Raw genomic sequence first — 27,665 nt, 5'->3', positions numbered from 1 at the left:
TAGTACTTAAGATTTTTTTAAACAAGCGAAATTGAAGAAAGAAAGATAAAATCTTTGAATGCAGTTTTGTTTCTTTTTAAAAATAAAGGAATGTTTCCTTTAAGTAAAATGAGCCAGCTTAAAGATTTAAGGTAGTTTCCCTCCAGGGCCCGACTTATCTTTCCACCCTGTATATACATATTATGTGCATCGTTTTTTTTTTTCAGCTTTAGAAAGAACACTGCAGAAGTAAGCATGACGATCATTATCGGATACTTTAACTTCAATATTTTGCAGCCAAGCTTTTGTTTTAGAACCTTGTTGATTCTCCGTAATTATTTTTAAGTACCCATCGAAAGATATACTTAGTAGATGTATTGTATCCTTTCTTACTGACTTTTATTCCTATCTAATAAGGTCGACTCCCCTTTTTTCTTTCAATTCTAAAGGCAAAAGGGATGCCAGATTGAACTGACGTTTGAAAAATCATACTCCAGCTATTTAACACCAGGTTAATTACCACTTGTTAATCACCGCTCAAACGCTAAAGAATCTGACGCCACTAATCTCTGTCAAGACCTTATTTACGACGTCATTAGTCGATGGCGAGAACCATAACTTACTAGTTATTAGCTTTCTGTCTTATTCACAAAATGTCTTGCCTTCCAGAGTAATTTGAGCTCTAAATTCTTTACTGTGCGATGGGAAGTTAGACTTATGTATTTTGTCATTATTTTATGTAAGGCCAATCACTAAGGCGAATTTTCGGATGAAAGAAGCGCCTGGCGTCCGTTGGCTCGTTGGGTGGATGTCATTCGGAAAATCGCGGCGCACTCTTGGATGAAACTAGCCCAGGACCGGGATAAGTGGCGTACCTACACGAAGAGAGGCCTAATGCTCAGCAGTAGGCGACTGAAGGCTAGAATGATGATGAAGGCGAATAAGATATTTTGGAAATGTTCATGTTAATTTAGACTAACTTATTTAAGGGCCTGTTTTTACATTGAACCCCAACACAATTAGGTTGCGTTGTTTCATCACAGAGTCTAATACAGGAGATAAACACCTGTCTCCATCATCAAATCAGCTCATTGGTTACCATAATATCCCAACTAACATTAGGCGCTAAATTTAAGGGTTAGAAGAGATTTATATAAGCGCCTATTTACTCTTTAGGTGTAGTTAGTGCTCTAAAAATAGGAGTTATAGCCGGCTATAACCCCGTTTTAACCCCGGATTGGGCACAAATTTTATCACCATAAGATTTATAACAGTGCTACAGTAGGGTTAGCGGATAAAAAAAGAGACATAAGAGCGGTATAGTGGAGCTACAATAGTGTTAATTAATTCTTTAGGAGCTATATGGGTTGCATATAGGTGACTACAAACTGTTGTAGTAGAAGAGCGCTAAAGTAGTGCTGTAATAGCGTTGATTAACAACTTAGGATTTAAAAGGGTGCCAAATAAGCGACTACTAACTGTTTGAGTAGTAGTGTAGAGCTATATAGATGATACTTTCAGCTTTAGATGGTATATTAGCATTTAAAGTCAATATTTGTAACACTCAAGAAGGTAATTGCACATTTTTTCCTTAGCCCTGCCTGCTTTGGTTGCAGATGTTTCCATTTTGTATTATTATTTGTAAGCTTGCACTGTGACAGCTTGAAGTGAAATGTAATGGCGGATAAATTAAAGCAAATAATTATTTTAGTTCACTGATGCCGGTGTTATCTGCGGATTTATGATGGCGAAATTAATTACACTGTCAATAACTATATGTATTACTAACAAAATTTTAAAGGGCCTCTGATCCTTTGCATATTTATCTGAATATAATATTTTTTAAATTGTGGTCCACCGTATTTAATTTTCGCAAAATTACACAATATACGTGAAGTCCGGTTTTAAATACAACAATACTAACATTATGTCTATATTGAGTAAAAGTATCGATTTTTATTAAGTATTTACGTTCTAATTAACAGTTTTTGTTTTGCTTATTGATTCATCGGTCATATTAACATGGCGCTACAGGCTTAGGTTGTAAGTAAGACTCTAATAACACTATAAGATGTACTAAGGTATTGAATAACGCCCGTCTGCGACTACATGATCTATAAAAGTGACTCATAACTTCTCTTTTCGACTGTAAGTGAGACAAGAGAGTTAAGAAGCGATTGCGAGTAACGGAGCTATAAAAGAGTTTTTATCGCCTGTTTAGAACCTTAAGTGAAAATTGCAGCTGCTTATTACTCATATAGATGTTAAGGTGGTAGAATTCACTTTGAGCTATAACACTAGCGGCTTAAGATCCATTATAGCGGCCAAAACGGCTACTGTGGATCTTAAAGCTATACATGGACCTCTTAAAGACCTTGATGTCACCAGAGCCTGTAAGCTTAGAGTATATAGCTATTCTACAGCCGTTATATGTCTTTAGGTGATAAAATAAGTGCTAAGTGTCGCCTAATTGTTTGTTGGGATTGCATTGTCACCCGACTTACGAACCTATGTATACCTACAAATTTTCAGCTCAATCGGAAATCGAGGAGTGGGTCAAATTCAGCTCCCAAGATTTGACTTGACCCACACTAACGGAGAAAGTTAAATAAAATTTTGTAAAAAAAGTGATTCATATGTATGTGAATCACTAATATGGTATATGTATGTAACGATTTTCTAAAAAGCGTTTGACCCAAATAGGTTCAAATTTGTACCTATTAGCCATACAGGGTGTTTGGTACATCGTTTGCCAAATTAAAACGGCAGATAGGTTGAGTCATTTGCTATCTTCTCTGGCCTAGAAATTTTTAATTTGGCCCATATATATATTTTTTCTTTTGTATGCCAGTTTTTCGTAAATTTAATTTTTTTACTTGCGTAGTAGTAAAAAAACCATGGCCAATTTTGTTTTTCTAGGCATGAGAAGATAGCACATGGCTCAACCTATCTACCGTTTTAATTTGGCAAACGATGTACCAAACACCCTGTATAAATCCTTAGTTATATGGACGTTGGTACATTACTACACATTTACAAGCGTCGATCCAAATCGTTTACACGGCGATTAGGCCACGGAATGGCCTCTTTTACACCTCGATTGATAGCCTCTGCGGTATTGTATACTTGTTAACGATTATTTGGCTATTCACTTGCTGTGTACAAATTATATTGTTTGCAACCTAATGTATGAATTTAACGGCTGACTTTAGGTACCTCAGACGTTAATGAGGTAGAGGCGCGTTAGTTTGGTAAAGGATTAGTTTGGAAGTAAGTGTAGTAAATATTTAATTTTTATTTCTTGAGCATGATTAAAGTCAGCTTATAGGTACGCAGCCAAATGTCTAACCAGCGTATTACTTAAATAACAATAATCCCCCGCCAACCGTCTAAATTAAATATTACATATAAAATATAATTATTAGTTACCTACTTAGGTGTATAATGGAGTATAAGGTATACGAATTTTTCATGAGTCAAATACGAATACAATGTTGACCCAAACATGAAATTCTGAAAAAACAAATTGTCTCGATTTCCGTTTTCGCTTGATGTTCGCAGTTAGGTATGATTTTCATGTTTGTATATTTTTGGATCAGGCATCATAATCAAAAACTTAAGAGCTCTTGTCGGCGAAGCAATTTCCACGTATTCCCATTCTAAGCCTTTTCTCTTTTCGTAAGCATACATAAACCCAAAGATATTTCTGTTCGATTGGAATCACCCAACAGTCTGATAAAATAACAATAAGTTTTTTACACAAAGTAAATAAAACGTAGCAAAAAGATGAAAGGGAAATCCATCGAAAGTGAACCGTGACTTCAGGCCAATGTTTTGTAAAACGAAACTATGTTATTTTTAGTTAATGAAGGCCAAATTGGCCACTTTCGCAGTCCAGTGGTCAAATCAGCGTCTAGACTTGTATATTTAGGAAAGGGATATCAGAATAGAAGCCAATTACTGTGGCCAATTCGGCCTGTAGTTATTTGTCAGTAATTGAAATACGTGCCTTTCACGAAGGCAAAAACACTAGGAAGCGTATTTTGATTGTAAGTATAGGTTATGAATTTCATTTTGGATTTAGTATAGGTTAGGTTGTATTAGGCATTAGGTAGGCTCATAATGTAAAAGCGAAATATATTCACATAATACCCAATTCAGCTTGATTCGGGTACTAATGTCCTAATTTGTACATTGTAAGCCTGGCGCCGGTAAAGCTAGAAAAGCCTCGCCAAATACATATGTTTCCCCTCACGAATAGAAATCAGACGTGGAAAGTCCACAATTAATCCGCACTGCCCATTACGAAGAAATAAGCAACTAAGCCTAGTAAATTGTTTCCCTAAGGACTTCAGAATCCTTTGCAAAACAACGCTACATCTCTTCCATATGGTGTATACACCTTATTACAAACGTATAAGTATTATTATTGCGTTACATTCTGTTTATCAGCAGCAAAACACGTTGTTTATTACTTTGAAGCCTTGGTCGCACTGACGTGCTCTTAACCTCTTGGGTATAAGAGCTAAAGTCGTGTAGTTTTTACTTTTAGAGCAGCATTAGCCGCTATTCGGTTTGTGGTCGAAGTTGGCCACCGGACCGCGACGACCGTGGGAGCTTTGCCCTTCGCCACTGCCTTAATATTTGCCTATGAACCTAATATAATTATGTGAGAAAGTGGGCTAAGTAGGTTTTTGTGTATTTTTATTGCTTTTTACGGTTACCGGGCGAGGGATACATAATATTGTAAGTTTTATACGTCGAGCGAATAAATTTTGCTTTCCATAGAGTGTGAACTTTAGTCTTGAACATAATCGCTAGCATAATTGTTTTTTCCCTTTTTCTTGAGTAACATTTTTGCCAATAAACAACAACAATAACCAAACGTTTTATAACAATCACGACTAAGCCAAAAGGTAAGCTGTTTTATTTCTTTATTATTAAATAGAATTACGCTACGACACAAATTCTCGTCACGTATTCATGAAAAAAAACATTTAATTCCCATGATAATTAAGTCGCGCTAGAAGAACCGCGTACCATGCATACGCTTTCCATAAACATCAACTAACGCCTTATGCTGTGGGGAAAGTACAAGCGCCCGGAATAGCTTGCCAATTCCGCACAAGGTTCCATTTTAGATAAGATTGCTACGCGAATTATGAGATTGAGCCATTAATAGGTAAACAAATAGTAAGAAAATAGGAGAATTGGACCACAAAAATGTCTGTGGGGTTATATTTTATTTATAAAGAAAAACAAGTTTATAAATTGGACTAGCTATATTAACTAAGGGCAATAGGACTCGGCGTAGGTAAATATACCAAATATACTAGTCGCTTTATCTTGCTGGATTTCAATCTACATTCATGATGTACCAAATAGGTCTGACCTGAGATCATCGCTATAGTTACCAACTGCATAAAAACAAAGGCAAAAAACGTCATATTTCACAGTTCTTTCAACCCCTTTATAATTTACGATATTTTTATGGATAAGGAAAATGGTAGCGAAGAAAGCAATTTGTGGAAACATTAAAAAGGAAACTTAATCTAATCTACTAGCTTTAAATCTAACCATAAACACTGCGGTATCGCTTATCAGGAAGTTGATAGCGCACCCTTTCTCACCTTTTGATAATGAAATCAAAGGAGCCGCGTTTGGGACTCTTAATTATTGTATAACACTTTAAACTCTCGCGTTTTGTACACATATTTAATTACACAAACGGGTCTACTGCGATATAATTGTATTGTTCCGCGATATATTTTCTTTCCGTGACCACAGCTGGTGCAACTTAGCTGAAACGTCGGAATTTTTTAAGGTAAAAACTATGAAATCATATCGCGGTAGACTCGATTGTGTATTTTTTAATTGTATTTAATTTTGTCACTACTGTCTTAGTATTGTAACAATTAAATTTCACGTTCGATGAACTTTTGTCTAGCGGTTGCGAAAACTAACTGACAATGTACTGTCGTACTGGCATGAGTGTGAGATGTACTGCGTTTAGAGTTGACGCAGTCGCTAGCGTTTAAGGCCGAGCCACAACGGCTTGCGTGTGTGTGACATGCGCGTGTGCGTGCGCTAAAATGCACACGTCACGCAAGCGGTGTGCCATCTCTCGTAAGGATCTGTATACTTCAACGCCGCACGCGCACGTGCACGTCACGCACACGCAGCCGGTGTGCACAGGCCTTTAAGGCCGCATAAAACTCATGGTGAGGGTATATTTACATACTTTATTTAATTACCAAAATAAATATTAAAATTATTACTTTATTACTGTTGTTACAAAACATTACGCCGTAATTATAAGCGTAGGCGATAAGTGCCTGTCATTGTAAATGCTTTAATTAAAGTGGTCCCATTAACACGAAAAAATACGTTTATTGAGAGAGAATACATAATCAACTTTGATGGAATTATTAATATTCGTGGCCGACGGTTTGTGATCGTTTTTTTCATGGGTAATGGCAGTGTCATTAAATTTTGAGCAAATAGTTCTTAGCCTAGTCGGTAGTAACCCTGCCTATGAAGCAGGAGTTCCCCGGTTGAAATCCTAGTAAGGTCATTTATTTGTATGTTCATCACGGATATTTGTTCCCGCGATACGGGTGTTTTTTATGAATTCACGTATTTTTCTATATCTATATATTATATCATGTCTTAAAAGTATTTCATCATCTAGGGCCCACAACCTTATTGAGCTAACTGTGGGACGAGGTCGATTGTGTAGGATTGTTCCATAATATTTGTTTATTTGTATGTTGTAACTTGTATATTATTTGTAATTATGTAATTGGGTTGTTTGAAATAGTGCACAGCTTTTAAATAGGCTATACATACCACAATTTGATAATAATACAATAGTCACTACTTTTCCAAGAGTAATATGATATCACGAAGTAAATATTACATTCGTTTTTATAACATATCCGTATTAGCTTTGAAAACACGACAATATTATAATAAGCATTATAAAATTCTCTAGGAAACTCTTTTAACATACCCATAATAAAGAAACAAGAAAAAAGTTTACACAAACATTGTTTCCTCTAAAAAACACCTCAAAGTAAACAAGTGAAGAGTGCAAAAACGACCTGAATGATCGTCCTTTATTTTAAAAGCCGTTAAATTAAAAACTAATTTCATAATCACGGACGGTCACCGCTAACGATGGCAAGTACGAGTAAAAAATACTCCGTGCCGGCATCGACATCGTTTACAGCACGTGGCACACTTGAATATTCAAATTGGCCCGACACAATAGGCTGGTAGGGATGAAGTATTTCACGGGGAAATACTTGGTAGATACTAGCTTCATATTTGGTGCCATGATAGTACATGAAATCGTTTTCCCTAGGGAGTTATGAAGTTTCTTGTGTCATAATTAACAGTTTTTTGTCTTTTAACTTATTTTTTGTATCGCAAGTGTGATGAAAAACATTGTGTGTAACTCGAGGCGCAATAATATTGCAAACTCGAGTCTATAAATCGCTCCGGCAAGCCGTCGCGATTTAATTTTCTCTCGTTTGCAATATTTAACTTACGCCCCATGTTGCACAATGTACTATTATCTCACTATCACTTCATTACATCATGCCGGCCGTGATCGTGAGTTTTAGAAAAATGTATATCTGTACAATTTTAATAAATATCTTAAGTATGGCGTTACATTTGCGACTCTGTTACAAGTGCTTAGTTAAATAAGTTTGTAATTTTGGAAGTATCTTTTTAATACAGTTGCTCAAAAAGTGCTACTTTACGTAGCTGTTTCGCGTGCGGAAAGTTGGTTATCTCGAACTAGTGCTTTTTACTTTTCAAATTTTTTTAAATTTATACTTGTTCCAATTCACGACTACTTATTGATGAATGTTAATATTAGTTTCCTTTAAACGTCGTAATCAGCATAAAAACCTACCGTTAATGTAAGAATACGAAAAATATTACATATTTCATATTTAATTACTTACCTCTTCATCATTATAACACGTTTATTTTTTAATATTCAATATTGAAAATTCCGTTCTTAATAAGTTAAATGAATGGAACGGAATAGCTGCCAAACGCCCATAGATATAATATACTTAAAGACGACGTCTAACCGAGCTGTCACTGTTACCACTTTTGTTTAGTGTACGATTAACAATGTTTTTCTTATTTTTTCGCAACTGTATTAAAAAACGTCGTTCGATACACGTGCGGAAATGTCATTCTTCACTCGTCCCGAGTCTTGCCACTCGCCTGCGGCTCGTGGCAAGATATCTCGGTACTTGTGAGGTAATGACATACCTTCCGCACTAGCATCGAAATGTACTATTTCCCAATCACCTACTATGAAAAGGAATTTGCATACATACGAGTATGTGTGGGAGTTATGAGAAATTTCATCACCAAAGCAATTCGGTGGATTCATATATCTCTTTAAAATGTATGTCACCCAATGTCGTGCCTTACAGTATATCCGATGTGTATGTTTTAAAGCTAATTTCCCTATTTTTTCTTTATAACTGTTACCTATTTCAAACCTCTAAGATGAGATTTCATAATTAACGATAAGGAATAATTTAAATCTATTAATGTAGCTTTTGGTTTGTACCAAATTACATATTACATGGATGGGAGTTACAATACTTTAAATATTGGAACAGGTATTTTCTAACACTTGTCTATACTTACCTCCGTTCCGTGTTCCCTTGAGACTCGCCGGATAGCCAAAGGAAGTCCAACAAAGGGCTCTAGAGAAAAAAACCGAGTTCCGGTGTCAGAGCCATGCGAGACATGAATAGGTACAGAATAGCCCATCTTAACAATAAAAATAGTTAATGAAGCAGTCTGGAAGCTTAAGATTATTTTTATTTTGTAAAGAAGGGAATTAGAATATTATAATAATGTCTAGTTATAAAAGTGTCTGAAACAGGTTTTGTTAACCAAATTGGTAAATTAGGGATAACAATGGACGATGTTTATTTTAGTTAAATGTATAACACTTTTTTGACTACGTTGGTATTGTAAGTAGCAGCTTATGTCATCATCTTCCTCGCGTTATTCTGGCATTTTGCAACGGCTCATAGAAGCCTGGGGTCCGCTTGCAAACTAATCCCAATAATTGGTGTAGGCACCAGTTTTTACGAAAGCGACTGCCAGATGACCTAGGTAGCAGCTTATATAATTCCGATCATAAAATGATTGTCTCAGTGGCCTAAATTCAAATAATTCACGCATACATTTGTGACACATAAAAATATACTTCATAATCTGCCATTAACGGGCACTGAGGAATTATTTTAGCAAACTAAACTTTTAAGCCGACGCACCGGTTCCAAAGCTCAAGTGTGAACTTAGTTTCAAAAGAGCTAAGTCATTTCAACTAAGTTTCAGCCTTAAGTCCCATGAAGGTCAAATGGGTCAAGTAGAGTTTATGCTTCAGTTAATTCAGGTTTTAATTAAACTAGTAAATTAGTAACTACCAAAATGTCACTACATTCATATCCTCAAGTATAATAATTTGTTAAAGAAAACCTAAATATTTAACGTATATGACGTTTGTTAAAATTATATCGTCCTGTCCTGCATATTAAGGATGACTCACGCTAGACCGGGCCAGGGCCGTTTACTATGGAAAGCACCACGAGATCATCGATCAGACGTCATAGAAAATGACATGTCGGACGCCTCGGCCCGGGCACGGCCCGGTCTAGCGTGAGTCATCCTTTAAATACATATATGTAAATATGATTTACTCTTTTGACTTTGACTACTTCGAAACGAAATGACCTATTCAATATTGTGTATGGAAATCTCGTAAAATCCTGCAAGAAGTCGTAAATCTTGTAAAAACTTTGGTTAGAAAACCAGCCCTCAAATAAAAAAAAGTTACACGCGTGCAAACAATACATTTATTATCCAGAATTTAAGAATGTCACACAACTCGGCCCAAAAATCAGTCTCACGGTTGAACTCTCAATTACACTAATGAATTGTGGAGTTATCTTTCCGTGTATAAGCTTCGTGATACAGTTACATTAATTATGGGACACAATGGCCCTGCAAATTGTCCCCTGGGGGACCGCGTGTACGTCGTAGCGGTCACGGGACCGTCAGTAAAACAGGCTATTCGTATTAGCTAGGTAGTAGGTACGGTCACCTGCAATAATATGTTATTTTCCGAAGACCGGAAAAATATGTGACACGCTCTTATGGCTGTACAAATAAGATTATGTCAGATTTTTTGCAGCCTTCGTTGGGTAACATATTAATGCAGGTGATTGTACAAATTGCGTGATAGAAATTCAGGCAACGACTAGTTTTTGACAGTCGGTCGTTAGATTACTAAAGGTTGGTTAGATAACTAAGGGCACTTACGCCATTCTCTAACCCGGTGAAACCTGGAGTTACCAGTACAATTTGACACTAGGTTAACGGTTTAACTGGTTCGGGGTTAACCGGTTAAGCCTTGAGTTACTATGGTTACCAGTACAATTTAACACTAACCGGTTAACCGGTTTAACCGGTTAACCCCGGGTAGTGGGATGGTGCAAGTGGTGCTCAGGACGATAGATGAGGCGACTGCAGCTGCATTACAGTTGCGACATTACTGTTGCAGCCTGCAAGGCTAATATGGTCGCCTTTTTATTATCTGTCACGTTCTAACAAGTATGAAAGTGCGAAAGTGATGCATGACAAGTGATAAAAATGCGACCATTGATATCCGTGCATGACGCGGGCGCTGTCACTGTCAATTTCCTGTATAAGATTGAATGACGTTCGTAGCCGCATTACTGAGATTTGACCCGAATGTCATCTTATCGTGTCCCATACTCGCCAGGCTACGCCAGTCATGATTATTCGGATTTTTTGGGCTGAAAAGCGAACAGTTAAGGCGGGATTCTACAACTGTGCTATACCGCACAGTCAAAGGCACTATGGTGGAATCCGGCCTTTAGGTTCTAAAAGCTGGGTTTATGTTTGCCTTCGAGCCATAATAGTTCAATGTTTCAAGCAAGAGGTAGAAATCACAGCCCAACGAAATATCATTTGATATTTCCCACTAGAATTCGGTGAAGGAAAATGTAGTGAGAAATCGTAACAAGGTAAACCGTTAGAAGGATATCTGCGTTGCATGTAAATACAAGTTAAAACGCCAAATCTTGGGAAGACTGGCCCAGTTACCATAAATTAATGCAGTCGGGAAAGCATTTAGATACAAGATAAACGATAAGATAAGAGATTTGTTTTATTCTTCCTGTTTTTATCTGTCGTCCTTCGTTAGCTTGTAATTTATGTCCCATATATTTCTCGAACGACATTAGTCTAATATTTTTGTCATGACAATCCATACGATTTAAGCGTTCGTTGATTAATAATCATCATTGGCCTTTACGTCTATTGCAGACGATTTATGGTATAACATACATTACACCGCCTGGGACGGAATTAAGGAAACGCAGGGATGCCCAGCACCTGCATTACCCTCTCGGCTTCACTGTCTTATGCCACAGGAAAGGCGAGCCAATACGTGTGGAGACAGGTCAGCTGCAGGAATCTGCCGCATATTTCAGGTTGGACCCTACTCGCGCCTTACGGAAACTCCATTCCGGGTTTTATTTTGGAGTATCCTTCTCCTAGATGGATTGCAAAACAATGCTAACAGGACCATCTTCCCTGTGACGAAATAGCTTCTTACTTCGTTTGTGGACTTAGTCGCCTCGTACGACACCCTATCCTATGTGAAGGTTGGCGCTATTCTAAAGCCGGCCAACACTCTCGGCCAGTACTCTTTACATAAAGAGTAGTAGAAGTATATGAATGGAGTTTGAATATGAATAATTTCATGACGTATTTCGTTTCAAATTCAAAGTTTACCCGTATTCATTGGTCTTGAATGTAAATTAGTGTTTATGATTAACTTCTCTTTCTATGTAAAACTATATAAATAGATTAGGTAGTAGTAGACTTGCCTGAGTTCAAGAATTATTTAGAGGCCACACATTTTCAGATAAATTAATGAGGTACTTAGTACGTAATTTATGTTGCCTACTTCAAATACAACCCTTTGTGGCAGTAGGAATCAAAACATCTTACACTCTGCTGAGTAAATATTCCCTTAAAAATTACTTACTCTTTCCCCGCATAGAAAATCATTGCGCGCGTCTTAAATATAATACCGATAATTTTCTATTTGATGTTCCATTCCACACATCAAAGCTCCCAGTTTAAGCTTGCGTGCCATTTTCCAATTTATACGATAATTGTATTCTAGGGTCTTATCTTTACGATGAAAATATGACGAGCCTACACAAAGGAGGGATTAATTTCATTTTTCCCGGTTTCACGATATTTATTTATAGCTAATAGGGATTTGAAGATAAATGAGCATTTTTACATGAGCAAGGAGGAAAAAGAGTTCTTAAAGAAAAGTAAACAGATATCTGGTTTCAACGTTCAGTTAGTAATCCTTTGAAATGTAATAGGTTAATTCGGTTAATAGGTAAACACTTGCAATTTGTTTGTTATTTTATTTGCTACGTTTGACCCATTTAAACCAAATGCCATAATTATGTATTATAATGCCTCTATCTTACCAGTAACAAGACAAATTAGAAACCAAAATGAACGTATAATAGTAATTACTACGTGGAGGGAATCCTGTAATCAAAGCACATACATAATTAACGCAATAGTCTGATTACACGAGGCCTAGAGCAAATTGCCGAACATCGCATCACGCAAAAGCAGATTTCCGACATGATACTTCTATAGGCCGATTCTAAATTAAGAATTTGTAATGCATTTATTATATTTCATCAATTAATTACAATCTACTAACTACCTAGAAAACTTAAGAAACTAAAACCCTTTCTGAGCTATGCCAGGTCCAAAGGTCCCCATCCAACTTGCAGCGTTACCCCGCTGTATGGCGATGGAGACCTGGGGCCAAATTCGACATGTACAACTGTCAGATTTCGCATCCACGTCAAATCAACAGTTGATTTTATTGCATACTGAGTGTTGATTCCATCAACAGTGGATAATATCATTTGGTACAACCAAAATTCCACTCTAAACTAAGGGTGGTTCGGTTTGGTTTGCTTGTCACCCTAACTGTGGATTGTTAATGTCAAATTTTGACATTGTACTGTAGTACGTATTCGAGAACTTATGATTTTTCCCACATCAACGGGAGATCAACACGATACGTCAAACGTCGCTTGTCGAATAGGGGACCTGTTGGACAAGCCATGACTCAGAACGGGGGTCATTCCACTTCTCGGAAGAGCTCACGCGCCTCCCGTTCCCGGGCCCGGCTGTCTCGACGTCGACGGGCACGAAGTCGTCAGTGGCTCCCAAGGCAGGCTTGTTTTTGGCGGCAGTCTCTGCCGCTGAGCCTGCCGACATAGCAGAGTGTCCATTGTTTTGATCTTGTTATGATACGACTTTGACACGGCTCGCAGTGCATGTCAAGCGCGCCAATAAGTGAGAGATAAATGCCCTATAATGACACCAATTATCACGTGCGCGCGGAAACGAATCAGTGTGAGCGTTTGTCAAGATTGAAACCAAACAAGATCAAAACGTTAAATCAGAATTAGGGGCCTTGTATAAAACAATATAGCGTACGAGTGCCGCTGCTATTTTCCAATATGCGTAGAGGATCAAAGCACAGGAAACATTTGGCCGAATTCCCCTATGGAGGCATTTTTGTAAGGAAATGAGTTGTTCTGCTGCAATTTTTGTTTGAAATTGGCGGTGGGAAATTGCGCATGGAGCGCTTTGTGTCTTTGGTAAAATTATGATAAGCAATAACATAGGATTACTGATGTTACAGAATTTAATTTTGGTTATAAGAATTTAGATTATATCCATTCGGCGTATTCTTTAACTTTTTGAACATGTTAATTTTGAGTTTGAAATGTAACTACATATTGTGATACAGAGCCTACAAATGCCTTTAAGCAGAGCAGGCGCTATGTAAATGAAACAGATTTCACGAACATGCCCTAAATTCGTGTAAACGATATTGTTCCGTGCTTAGGCATAAATTGGGAATCTGCTCATTATATGAACCTAAACCCTCGGGTCCATACGTCCATTTTATCGTTCCCCGATTTACTTCAGTAATGCTCCTATCAATTAGGCTTTAGCCCAACTAGGTATTCACAAAGGTTATTACAACTTTGCTACCTGTCCAGAAAAAACAGACCTCTAAATCAGAGGGGTTTTAATGAAACTCGTCCCTTTACTCACTAGCGATTTTTTAGCGTCTATGGAAAATGACGTCGCTGCGCAGTTGTGCCAATGTTGGGTCGAGCAGCAGCCATAGAGATGACTAGACGCCGACGCTCAGGTGACACTAGTGTTGGGGGTCCCTAAATATAAGTACTAGCCGCAGCTAGCCATCGGGTACATATTTTTTCGTAAATAGTCACGAGGCTTACCGAAAAACTCGTTCGATCATTAGCTTTTTAAGTCCCGATAGTTTTCTATCTATCAAACGGTTTGACGGCCACACAAAAACCTCTTTGTGACTAAAACGTTTATTATACGACAAAAGGCCCAAAGGGGTGTTATTGTTCACGTAATTATTATGGTGGAATGCAAGTCATTTTAGTGCGTAGTGTATGAAAATTGACGATAAGTATATGTTAGGAGTGTATTGTTTGTTGTTTTCGAGGTTTTCATTTTGTTGTGACTTCTTACTAACTTATTAACTGTCAATGGTTTGTAAACACTTGTGGCTGTATAAAGCCTCAATTACAGTTCTTTTTTTTTAGCATTAGAAAGAACTTGCAAGAAGGTAAGCGATCTTTTCATGTATTTTAATTGAAAAACGCTTTTTAAAAATCAAAAACTATTACTTATGAAAGCATAAGAATATAAATGATCGTATTAGATTCATAATTGTTGCATATTTGCCGTAACGTATGTTCAAAATGTGTTTTTCAATTAAAAGACACATCAAGATTGTTTACCTTATTTCTAATGCTAAAAGTAACGAACTGTAGTTAATAGTCGTTTGTTTTAAAGTACATAAATTAATTAATTGAGACTTATAAAGTTATGAATTAGAGGTTGATGTTTTACTATTAGGACATAATAATTGCCACTGGTTCGCGTTTTGGTAGCCCGTGTAAAGCGTATTGATACAGGTTCAAACCCTAGTCGAGTTTTTTATTTATTCAATATTTTCGATGGTTGAATGATATTTAACAAATTTGACATTATTATCTACTCGTAATAAGTATGTAAAGTCAAAGTAGCTGTTTAGGATATTTGCCGCGTAACATTTCTGCCGCCGATTGTACATACCTACTTGAAACGGCAATTCCACGCGGAGACATAACCCGCAATGTAAAAGATAATCTCGCCTAAGCGTGCGTGTAAAATATTTCACGCCGGAGATATGCTAATGTTGTGATATTATTCAGTCAATGTAGATTATTCCGGGTTGTTTACATAACAATTAAACCCATTACCAGTAGGGACGCGATAGTTCGGGGCAGCCAGATACAATACAATACAATACTCTTTATTGCACACCTCACATACACGTAGTTTACAATAAATACAATACTTATAGGATTATCTTGTTATTTCCTCGCAAACGCTAAAACCAACCACTTCTTTCCAAAGGTAAATAGTTTAGGTATATAAAACTAACTAATGTAAAAGTTGTAAAACAAATAAATATTTAATTTGAATAAAAAAATACTCGGTTCAGAACTTCGACTACTTTGGCAAAGTTTCCCAAATTGAATTACTAGACGACGAAACATATTTATAGACGTTAGGAGATATCCGTAACTTCAGTAGGGATGGCCCAAAACAATCAATTACGTACAGTTCGTACACAAGGTCACTAGCGACTAATTTAAAAAAAGATTTGGTGTTGCGCTGAGGTGACAACCCTACCCAGCACTCGCGCTAACTGCGATAGGGGCAGATCTCGGAGTAATTAACAATGGAGCCGCCATTAACAGGCATTCCCCTCTGTCGAAAATAGGCGGCCAATGGTCAACCATATGTATGGACTGACGTTTATCTGACATGACGTACCTATACATTTGATGTGCCCCTCCCCCACAAAAAACGGCAGACTATTTTGTACCGAAAATTTTAGACATGGCGTCTCCGTTGTTAATTACTCCGAGGGGCAGATAGCCGTAGTTTAAGATTATGTCACAGAGCGCTGATACCGCGTCGTGCGTGCTACAGCAACTATAGTAATCGAAGTACTGACTGAAGTTATAATGCCATCCCTTTCAATAGCACTGGACCTAAATGAACATGAAAGAGACAGCAATATGACTTCAGTCGTCAATTGGTGTTGCAGTTAGTATAGTGCGCTACTTGTACACGAGTATGTCACCGTAGAAACCTGTTTTAGTGAAAACGCGTTTCCCTTATTTATCGGCATTTTGAATAGGATTTTGCAATCGAAATTAATTTTTACAAAGTGCCATCGTGGAAACTAGTTTTTACCAATTATTCTAAACATCATTTGTTGCTCTTCATACCTAATATTTCAATCACGAAATAAGGCACCGTTCAAATTCTGACCACACCAGCATTATTGCAGCGCGACATTACTGCAAATGTCAAAAATGCGGTCAGCAACATCGATTTTGACATTTGCGGTAGCATTGCAGCCGGCAGTAACGTAAAGCCAACACAAGCTTTATGGTAACATTCCATTTCTGACCGCACCTGCATAGGTACTGAACGCGTCGGTGTTATTGTCAATTTCCATAGTAAAATGAACAGTCGTTGGAAATGGACTGTCGCCTTTATTGAGCTTACTGTGGGACTAAGTCGATTTGTGCAATATTGTAATATTTATACATGTATAAACATGTTTATGTTACTCCAATCTTACTCAGATTTAATGTGCCGTACATTTCCCAACCTAGTGCACTGCATTCACGTACTAAGAAAAGCACTTCAGCTATTATCAAATTTGCAAGGCGGACGTTCACTTGATACTCTCAGCACTCCAGTAGCTCCGTACAAAGCCTTGCTAAATACAGTACAATGGACAAGAACACCTGTACAATAGCATTTGTGGAACAGGCTACGGTGAAGGCTGGCTAAACCTATCATTGTACCTAATACACAATAGCACAGACAATTGGCTCTGTGAGCTGCAGAACTCGAGTATCTCTTGCCACTTTGAAAAAATGTAAAATTAAACAGATAAAAAGTTTCATAGAATTATCAAACCTGCTCGCTAAATTTCACGATAATCGTTTGAGAAATAGGTACGACCGTAGAGAACAGCCGGACGTACAAAAGCATTGTTGCCCAAGCCGATACGGAGACGCTTCGCTCAATCAAAAAGTTTGTGTGTAGACTCGGGTTTACACACGAACTTTTCCCAAAAAACCTGTTTTATTTTGACGCGCGCGAGTGACATTTTTCATTCCCTCGCATCTTATAAACTACTGGAGGGATATACTTTCTCAAATAATTGACGTGGAGCTACTCGGTGTAGCTATGTGTCGTGACGTGTAGATAGTTAGGTTTGTTTCTATAACATACAAAACTACGGCCGTAAAGTCAATATAATAAAGAATATAATGTTTGTTTCACGATTTTTCATATACAACACCCGAAATAAAACGTAAACAGCCACGTTTCAAATCTCGCTGAAATCAAATGCTTGTAGGTGTGCTACTCAATTTATTTGATTGATTGTTTTGATATTCGATGTTTAAAAAATGTGGTTTAAATAACAATATTGAAATACGAGTATTTCCAAATATTGTTCTGATTTAATTGGCAAAATGACTTGTTTCGTTCATGAAATGAAAAATGTGCATGAAATTATTTGTCAAAAAGAGACAATATAGGGTGTTTTTTCAACCCTTAGCCATATTTTGCGAGTTGAATAGGTCATACTGAGCAACTTTTACTTGATTAATCAATAGGTTGTTGCTCCATATATTTAGGCAGATCAGATGTCGATGTTTTCTATGAGACAGATTTATTTTCCCATAATAAAAGTAGCAAAAAGACCCCGTGTAATACGGGACACCTTGAATCCCTAAAGAGAGAATTTCGCATTTGTACTAATAATATGTGTTTCACTACTACTAGACCTGTCGTATATCGTAACATATACGATGTACTATTAGAGGGGATCCTATCCCATCGCATAATAATTGATTGTCATAATGTAATGTTACGCATAAATCTCTTTTCGCATATTTTTTCTCCAGCTGAAACAGAAAGTATTTTCGAAAATATTTTGCATAGGTTGTGTAGAATAGGGTAGGTTAGGTTAGGTTTGTGTTATAATTTTTCAGAAATGTTAATATTTCCAGCACAATAACAATTATGCGAAATGAGTTTTATGCGTAACATTCCACTAGGACAATCAATTATTATGCGACCCAATATGGACCCCATAGCTTTGTTCCAAAGTCAATCGGGAAACCATTGTTTCACGAGCATGCTCTAAACTCGTCGGTTTGTCTTCAGTCTGTTGTGGTGAAGTATTGACTAAACCTAACACGTCAGGGTCGCCATGTGAAGAAACGCCGTTTTTAACTCTCGCGTACACATACTCCACTTACAGAAGGTCGGTAGAGCAGGAATGAAGCTCTTCCTTTCTGACTGTGTCTGAGCGACATATGTACACATATACGAGACTTCTTGCCCTATGACATCCCTGCAATAAATTTTATATGCCGCTCTTATCCAAATATGTCACACTATGTAGTAGCTATATATTTGCGGCGTTTGGAGTGGAAACCTTGGGGCCGTGGGGACCTAGCGCGCGTCGCCTCTATGAGGAGCTGTCAAAGCGCCTCATAGAGGGCTCCGGTGACCAGAGGGCTGGCCAATATTTTGCCCAAAAGATCAGCATTGCCATCCAGCGGGGTAGGGTTGTAAAAAAACGGTTTTTTTTCTGACTTGAAAAAAAAACATGAAAAAAAACCGTTTTTTTTCTGGAGTACGTTTTTTTTCAAAAGTATGAAAACTTAAAATTTGCAAGGCAGTTAATACTTTTATACGGTTGTTTTACTTGTTTTACACTTTATGTTAACCATTAAACCAATTTAATTTAACAACTTTGATTAATAACAACATAAATGAAATCTGTAATGGTAGTTATCGCAATTTACTGTTGGCAACACCAACGCCTTTCGTCGCCGCATCGGGGAATTCAGGGAATCCCCAAAAATTTTTTGTATATACATATATAAATATTATATAAATAAATCACGAAAAACCGTTATTGTGGCATATTTTTGTTCATATGAAAAAAAACGTAATTGAGAAAAAAAAACCATGGTGCCAGGTTTTTTTTCATGTTTTTTTTTCATAAATTTGAAAAAAAAACATTTGGTTTTTTTTCTATTTGCAACCCTACAGCGGGGCAATGCGGCCAGCCTTCTGGGCACCCTACGTACTTAGGGCAATTTTTTATTTATAAGTTTTCGTAGTGTTTTTATTTTGCTGTAAAACTGTTGATTGTTTATTAATAAAAAAATCTCCAAATTGACTTTAAGACTTAATATGTTTTACCTTTAAAGTAGGTATTTCACTTGCGTGGCATAGCTTAGGCCATCCTAGAAATCCAATTCTGATTTAGGGCAAGTTTTGCTATTGTTAATAAATGCATCGACTACGTCCTGCCCGTTTTAGGTTGATTACAATGCCGAACTTATTTTAACAAGTTTTTTTTTCTTTTCAGCCCGGGAGCACACATCACACCACGTCACGAGACTAAGGCACTCCAGACACCTCCAAGGGAACACACCTAATATATACACAGCATCCGTGAGTTACTTTTCCCACCGTGCGCAAAATCTCTCGTTACTACCCTTCTTACACCCAACAAGCTTAATTGATAGAGATTTATATTTATTTACGCTTTTTTCATTTATGATGATAATAGATGTATTTCGCATGTCATGGTCATTCTTTAGTCTCTATGTCAGTTTTTTGAAAAATCTATTTTCATGTTTCTTGAACATTTTAACGCTAGCGAGGATTTTACGTGAGTATAAACTGTATAATCAATGTTTAACCTTCTTATTAGCAATATAACCGCAAGAATCTAATTAATCACGTATTCTTGTATTTTATAGTGACACGCTAACATGTATTAACACTTCTAATGCTAACCCTATATGTGTATTACACGCGTATGTATAATATGTATTTAATAATCATTAGACTAAAATACTTAATATTACATTAATGGCCTGTGCACACCGGCTGCGTGTGCGTGACGTGCACGTGCGCGTGCGGCGTTGTAGTATACAGATCCTTATGAGAGATGGCACACCGCTTGCGTGACGTGTGCGTGTGCGGCTCCAACATTTTAGCGCACGCACACGCGCACGTCACGCACACGCAAGCCAGTGTGGCTCGGCCTTAACGGAAGCTCATTTTTCTGTCGCCTAAATTGTTAAAACTGGTCCTAAATACCTACTATGATTTGAAATTATCTTTAACTTTAGAATATGCTGATGTATATTTTAAAGTTAAAGGTTTCCTGGTCGTCTGTATTATAATGGCTACTGCTCCATACTCATAACGAAAATGATAGGTACAGTCTGCAGCAATAGTTGCTAAGCGGGCGAGGTGTTCAAAATGATCTTAACGCGACTTTGTTGTTAAGAGAATAAGAGTGTGTCAAAGTAATTTTGAACACTTCGCCCGCTTAGCAACTTCTGCTGTTGACTGTAGGTACGTACGACATTAAACTGAGCTTCTCAACATCTCAACTAAAAGCTACTTCCTCCCGCCATAGCGATTATCTCAAAGTTAGCTCGTATACATATAAAACTAACTCTCTCATCCCGTCAAACTGACTGAGAAAACTAGATCATAACTTTATAATTAATAAGAAAATGTACGACCAGTTTTTCATACAAACACAGTCCCAATTTTCCTCTGGATATTGACATTATGGAAAATTCGTTAGGTTTTCGATTTTTTATTTATTATAAGATTTAGAGCCGAAAAAAATTGTAAACATTTTTATAAGCTGCAAAAAAAGCCTAACGAAGTGGCATAGCTGTGTTTGATATCTAGAGAGGAAAATGGACCTACGTTTATACGGTGAAGCGGTCGACCGTTTCCCTCTTACCTCGAGTTATTTTTGTAACAAAAAATGCCTGGAGCTTTTTACTTTTTAATTCAATTTAAGTTTCCAAGGAAACAAGCCTGTTGGAGGGCGATAAAAGGCTGTTTCGATTAGCACCCATAATGAGAGTATTCAATGAAAAAGTCATTAATTTCGGCCCAAGAGACAAAAGTAACTCGTCCCTTTGGTACCAGTAATTCATCCATTATTCGGACAAAAGAGTTAAATTGAGCTGTGGATAGTTAAAATTGTAGTAATAATGAATAATTGCCGGCTTTAATAATGACTTTATTTTACGTATTTCGATCTGGGTATAGTGTAATAATTCATTTGGGCGTTTATAGAAAATACCTATTACTGTTTTATCAGAATTAGTAATTTCTAAATTATATGATGACTGTAAACTGAAATAAATGTCATATACTAAGAAAAAGTGACCAAGGCCTCCAGTTTTTTTTTTTTTTTCTTAGTATATGACATTTATTTCAGTTTATAATTTATATAGTAGTGTTTCTACTTGATAAAAAACAAATTAAAATATTTCCTAGAAAATAATTTAATTTGTTCAAATACTTCATTGTATATGATGACTGATTTTAGCCTGTTATTAGTATTTCGATAAAGTTGTCACTTTTATTCCAGTTTGTGACTTTGACAAAATGGATAAATTTTGTATACGTATGTCTTACGGTTAGTAGAAAAAATTATTAATATACGATACATAAGTAACCTTATAAAAAGTAAAGGTATTTTTTATTAAAAGCGACCTTTGAATAATTCCAACGATTACGTTATACAAGTAATGGATGCATTAAAGGTATTATTTTTAATGATTTTATTAACATGATTGACTTCCGTGTACACGCAACCGATGTCTGTTGGATTACTGTATACATTAACCTCTAGCCGCCCATACGTCAAACCTTGCCAAGCAAAATGAAATTTTATTTTGTCAACACAAAGTTCAAATTAGAATGGAACAGGAAACCTTTTTATAGGTCTCTGGACGGCTAGAGGTTAAATAATTTACCTTTAGCTCCGTTTATGATCATATATTTGGTGTAATATACCGTAAGCCTATCGGGTGAATTACACTTTGAAATAAATTTTTCACGCTCGGTTTATATGAGAACTAGAAAAAAAGATCCCATTTTTTCATGGGACTTTAAAATTCTTAGGAAGTGGAGTGTGCATCTGAATAATAAATATCACTTCCATGTAAAAAATATACTATGGTAACTGTTATTCTTAGGTATAAACTTGTAAATTATTGTTTTAAATTTTATATTTCAACGGATTTTTATCATTTCCACATCATAGTTCCGTGACTATTAGCATACCTAATATACCTATGCCCTTTAAGTTTAATTATAATACCTAAACCCTAAATTAAACCGAGCGTATGAAAAGTTCATTCAAAAAATCACAACCTACCCTTTTCAAGTTCTCATATGACGCGTCGGACTCTAACCACTTTCAGTTCGCCGGCACGTCACCCAAGCTGGCCGTGAAGGACAACCACAAACCGCTGTTCACCGAGTGCCTCACCTACCGACCCACCGTGCAGGAGGAGCAACCGCAGGGGACCTATGTTTTTACGGTAAGATCATGGCACCATTGATCGAAATTAGGTTGCCCAAGCTTTTAGGGGCAACCACAAACCCCTGTTCTCAGGTCAGGAAGAGCAGCCGCAAGGGACCTACATATGTTTTTACGGTAAGATCGTGGCACTAATAATCGAAATCAGGTTGCTCAAACTTTAAGGGACAACTACAAACCGCTGTTCATCGTTCAGGAAGAGCAGCCGCAAGGGACCTATGTTTTTACGGTAAGATCAAGGCACTAATAATCGAAATCAGGTTGCTCAAACTTTAAGGGACAACCACAAACCGCTGTTCACCGTTCAGGAAGAGCAGCCGCACGGGACCTATGTTTTTCCAGTAAGATCATGGCACCAATAATCGAAGTCAGGTTGCCCAAGCTCTAAGGGACAATCACGAACCGCTATTCACCGTTCAGGAGGAGCAGCCACAAGGGACCTATGTTTTTTTTTACGCTAAGATCATGGCACCAATGATCGAAAGCTGTAAAGCGCAACCATAATTGGCTGTACACCGAGTCCACCTACCGACTCACCGTTCAGGAGGAGCAGCCGCATGAGACCTATGTTTTACGGTAAGAAAATGATGGCCATAACGACCAATATCACCATCAACTTAAACTTAAGCACAAATTGCTATTTAGCAGGCGCCTCACCAGGTTTATCGTTCAAGACTCCTCTTTAACGCTAAGCAGCTCCCTGCAAGAATGTTTTTAGTGTAAGGTAAGGTACCAATCATCAGGTCATCACCTACAAGCTATTCCTGCCATGCAGCTGCGGCGGCAAAGGGACCTATGTTTTTACGGAAAGTTATGATTGACACCAATAAGTGATATTGATATTGTAATCGAAGAGTGAGCGAAACTGATTTCTTCATATGACATTACTGTGCCTCAGAACTGATTAATGTCACTTTTGCTTGCACTGACACTAAATAAAACTGCCGATTTCCTATCAACTGAAGTTGTCCATTTTGTACGTTTCATTTAAACGTAAAAATAAGTTATAAATAATAATAAAATCACTCTTCCTGATTGTAAATTATTATAATGGGTTCGGCGACAGAATTTTATAATTACTTACCTAACAACTTTGAACCACGTGTAAAAGAAAATGCTCGATACTCGTGCCGCTATAATTATTATAGGGCCCCTAAAGACTGTAACCTTTACTAATTATAACTAGAGTGAAATGTGGGAGAACCTAATATCCATAATAAATCAGATAGACAAAAGGTCAATTTCAAGTTTGGAATATTGATTATTATTTTATTAAAGCCCTGGTAAATATACAATCGGCCGTATTCAGCACTTCTGCGAAAATTAATTTACATAATTTTAGATGGCTTGTACTTACCCACGTAGGACCCAAGGAAAATGGAGTGCTGCGAACTTAATTTAATAGGTACACTAGTAAATTTTTTAAATGCTACTATGATTTAACCTTAAAAGTACATTGGATTATTTTCTGTGTGCATCAACTTACGGAGCAAAGCCAAAAAATTGCAACGTTAGCAATACCAATACGTTACGATACGTTAGACCGAGTGACTCACAGGAAAACTAACCCATGTTAAAGAATTAACTTACATACATAATTGATTTGATGCTCTCCTGACAGATTTCGGCCACAGCGACTGTGTGCTCTGGAGTAGCTTATTAATTGGATGGTCTGATTGCAGGTGCACGCTGAAGACCGGGATCCCCCGGAGATGGGGGGTACTGTCACGTACAAGTTCGTGTCCACTCCTGGCGAGAAGGAGCGGTTCCACGTCGACCCTGAGACTGGCAGAATCACTACAGCTGATGTCAGTATATTTTACTTTTCATTTTAGGTATAATATTAGCCTTTTACGTATAATACTTTAGTTTTAGCCTCTGCGATATTTGTATGGTTTAGAGAACATTCTATGTAATATCATTTTTCATTTCTATCTTCAGTACTTTTACTTATATAATGTAGATAAAATTAATTTACTTTCACGTTTAAAACGTTTCTGTCTTCGATCTATTGTAATAAAATTCTTTGGCTAGAAAATTTAATATACTCTTTTGTTAAATGTATTCAAGGGCAGAGGTAGGTGAAACGTTATTATTTTTTTATCATGTTGGAATCTTTCAAATGTTTTACAAGTTCAAAATGGCGCAGGTTTTTGATCGAGATGAACCGTCCAGAGAGAAAGAAGCGTACATCACTGTGCGTGCGAGTGACAATGGCCAACCACAGTTGGACGACGCTTGCACTATCAAAATAGTCATCGAAGATATCAATGACAACCAGCCAGTGTTCGACAAAGTTGTAAGTATTGCTCTTGAAAATTTAGAAGTATGCTATTAACTGTAAAGGTTAAATCGCTAAGGTCTAATGCTAAAATTGTTTGCCGTTCATTTAATGCAGCATTGTGCAGACAAGGAACCATTATGTCCATTTGAAGGTGTAAAGATGCTAGCACGCTAATACAGGCATTTTTAAAGTTTATAGGTCTTGCACTGCAGCAATGGATTTAACTAAGCATTTCTTCCAAATCTTACAGTGATTATTTCATGTGACTAACCAGATATTTGTTAGCCCCAAACAGTTGCCCAGACTGTACTAACACTTGCCTGTTTTCCAAAGGTCTTCCGTGGAGATGTCTGGAAGGTTTGTCCAAATGAACAGAAATTACTGAGAGCGAGAGTTCCAAGCACAAACTGTTAATCTTTGACACTTGATTCTTGTATCATCATTTGTTACCATCGCTCATAGATTTAGTTAACTAATCTAATAGACTATTGAAATTACCTATGACTTTTCTATGTTGTTTTGGTAACATATGACCTGTGAAATGGATTTGAAAATTATCTTTTCTACTTGCATGTGGCTGCATGTTGATTTAGGACCATAAGCCGCTCAAGGCGATTTTGGTAATCATTTTGTGTTTAGTGTGTTTATATACACTTTCTTTGCACATTTGTAGTTGGTGTGTTTTCTTTAGCTAGGCTGCTCTTTCCCCCTAGGCGCATTTTATCACACTGCACGATTATTATTATTTTGGATAAAAGAAACTTTCTCTAAGCTTCGGGCATGCTTCGCGTAGAACATGTCTAAGTGAAAAGTACCTTACACTGTGTGGACATTTGCACAGTTTGAACATAAAAGTTTTACTGCGATTATGAAAATTTCTTGAAAGAAAAATTTGGATTGATTTATTCGCGAGTTGTAATGTATTATTGTGGATCTGATGTTAACATGTTTTTTTATGTACAGTCATATTCGGAATCCGTGCCTCAAGACCTGCCGAGCGGGCGCGAGGTGATGAGGATATCAGCGACAGATATTGACGATGGCAACAACTCCATCGTCCACTACAGTCTCGACACCAACTCGCCGGACCAAGCTTATTTCTATATAGACCCCGACAACGGAGTCATATTCTTAAATAAAACAATTGATGTAAGTATTGTTAATATTAGACCTTATTAGATAGATAGAGCCCCAATTGTACAGTCACCACACTGGATTTATCGCAAAAACTTTACAAAAATATTTTTTCGCAATAGAACAGCAAGACAATTTAATATACTTTCAAACCCTGCTTTAAGCATAATTTTTTTTTTGATCGAAAATCTTATTTTTCACATTGAAAAAACTTAAACTCATCTGACACAACTCGTAATTTAAGAAAATAAATCTAGTGAGCGCGAATATAAATATTCAATTTAAAGTTGAGACATCGGCAATAATTCAAAACTTGTCCCAACAGAAAGTGCCTGGCTACAAGTTCAAGTTGAGCGCAATAGTTAAGGACATGGGCGACCCGCCGCAGCAGAGCTCCATAACTTTGGACATCCAAGTGGTGGAGTCTAACAAGAAAAGTCCTTCCTTCATAGAAGTTCCAGATGGGCCGATAAGATTAAAAGAAAATTATGCGGATTTCAATGCGCATATAGCTACAGTTAGAGCAGTGTAAGTATTTTTTTGTAGTTTTATTTGGGTAATGATTTGTATAGTGGTTAACAATGGTTTGAACTTTCATGATTGTTACACATAAATGTTAAATTATAAAACTGGACTAAATCGCGTAATCAAGTTTTAAGATTTACCATCGATGTTTCGAGTACAGCGTTGCCCCCGTGGTCTCGGAGAAAACTGGCTAAAGTTGACATCAACAACTTCCTTGCAATGTAATGTCCCCTTAAACGTAAAACGGCTAAATTATAAAAGTACATGGGTAAAATAACACTTGAAAATTTAATGCTTCTCTACATATACAAGAATAACGACTGTGTAATTATCTTACTGAAACGGAATGATATAGTTATTAAATACAAAGTAAGCATTTTCAATGTCACGTTATTTGAATTATCAATGTCAGAACGCGTGTAAAACAATCTTATATTTATTTGATAGATTTAAGTTATATATTTTCCCGTGCGTGTTTTAAATTTAACCCTTGTACTTGGCTGTGACTCAAATTCACTTGCAACTAGCAATGTGCAAGTTGCAGAACATTCTCAAAATATCCGCAATTTCTAGAATCACTAAAAAATTCTCATGCACTTCCACTTCGAAAGGAATGTTTAGATTAGGGATTATTTATTTATTTAAACTTTATTGCACAGTAAAAAATTGTACAAAAGGTGAACTTAATGCCACAAGGCATTCTCTATCAGTTAACCACCACCAGTACCAGTACCAGTTATGTACTTAATGTTATTGCATTTTGGCGACTGTTTCATTAACCTCTAGCTGCCCAGAGACCTATAAAAAGGTCACCTGTTCCTTCTAATTTGAACTTTGTGTTGACAAAATAAAATTACATTTTGCTTGGCAAGGTTTGACGTATGGGCGGCTAGAGGTTAAACATTTACGTCACTCATTAGGCGTCTATTCCATATGTCATAGAATTCGAAACTGTAACAAATTTTGGCAATACTTGTGCAGAAAAAAATACCAAAAACATTTTATGGAAACTTTGCAATTTTAGAAAATTCTCTTCGGTAC

At 36.9% G+C, this 27,665-nt stretch overlaps 1 protein-coding gene across 1 annotated transcript in view; it reads left to right on the top strand.

Moving 5' to 3' along the window:
• LOC134668792 (DE-cadherin) overlaps positions 1-27,665 on the top strand; it is a 366,389-nt gene that overhangs the window by 255,651 nt on the left and 83,073 nt on the right. The window contains exons 2-7 of the mRNA XM_063526248.1: positions 19,682-19,767; positions 22,563-22,682; positions 24,364-24,489; positions 24,831-24,980; positions 25,929-26,114; positions 26,425-26,627. Of these exons, the coding sequence (XP_063382318.1) occupies positions 19,682-19,767; positions 22,563-22,682; positions 24,364-24,489; positions 24,831-24,980; positions 25,929-26,114; positions 26,425-26,627 (871 nt within the window). The remainder of the gene's footprint in view (positions 1-19,681; positions 19,768-22,562; positions 22,683-24,363; positions 24,490-24,830; positions 24,981-25,928; positions 26,115-26,424; positions 26,628-27,665) is intronic.

This window comes from Cydia fagiglandana, chromosome 1 (assembly GCF_963556715.1).
Source record: "Cydia fagiglandana chromosome 1, ilCydFagi1.1, whole genome shotgun sequence".
Classification (NCBI taxonomy): Eukaryota; Metazoa; Arthropoda; class Insecta; order Lepidoptera; family Tortricidae; genus Cydia; species Cydia fagiglandana.
The sequence above is the reverse complement of the archived record's forward strand: the minus strand, read 5'-3'. Positions and strand labels throughout refer to the sequence as shown.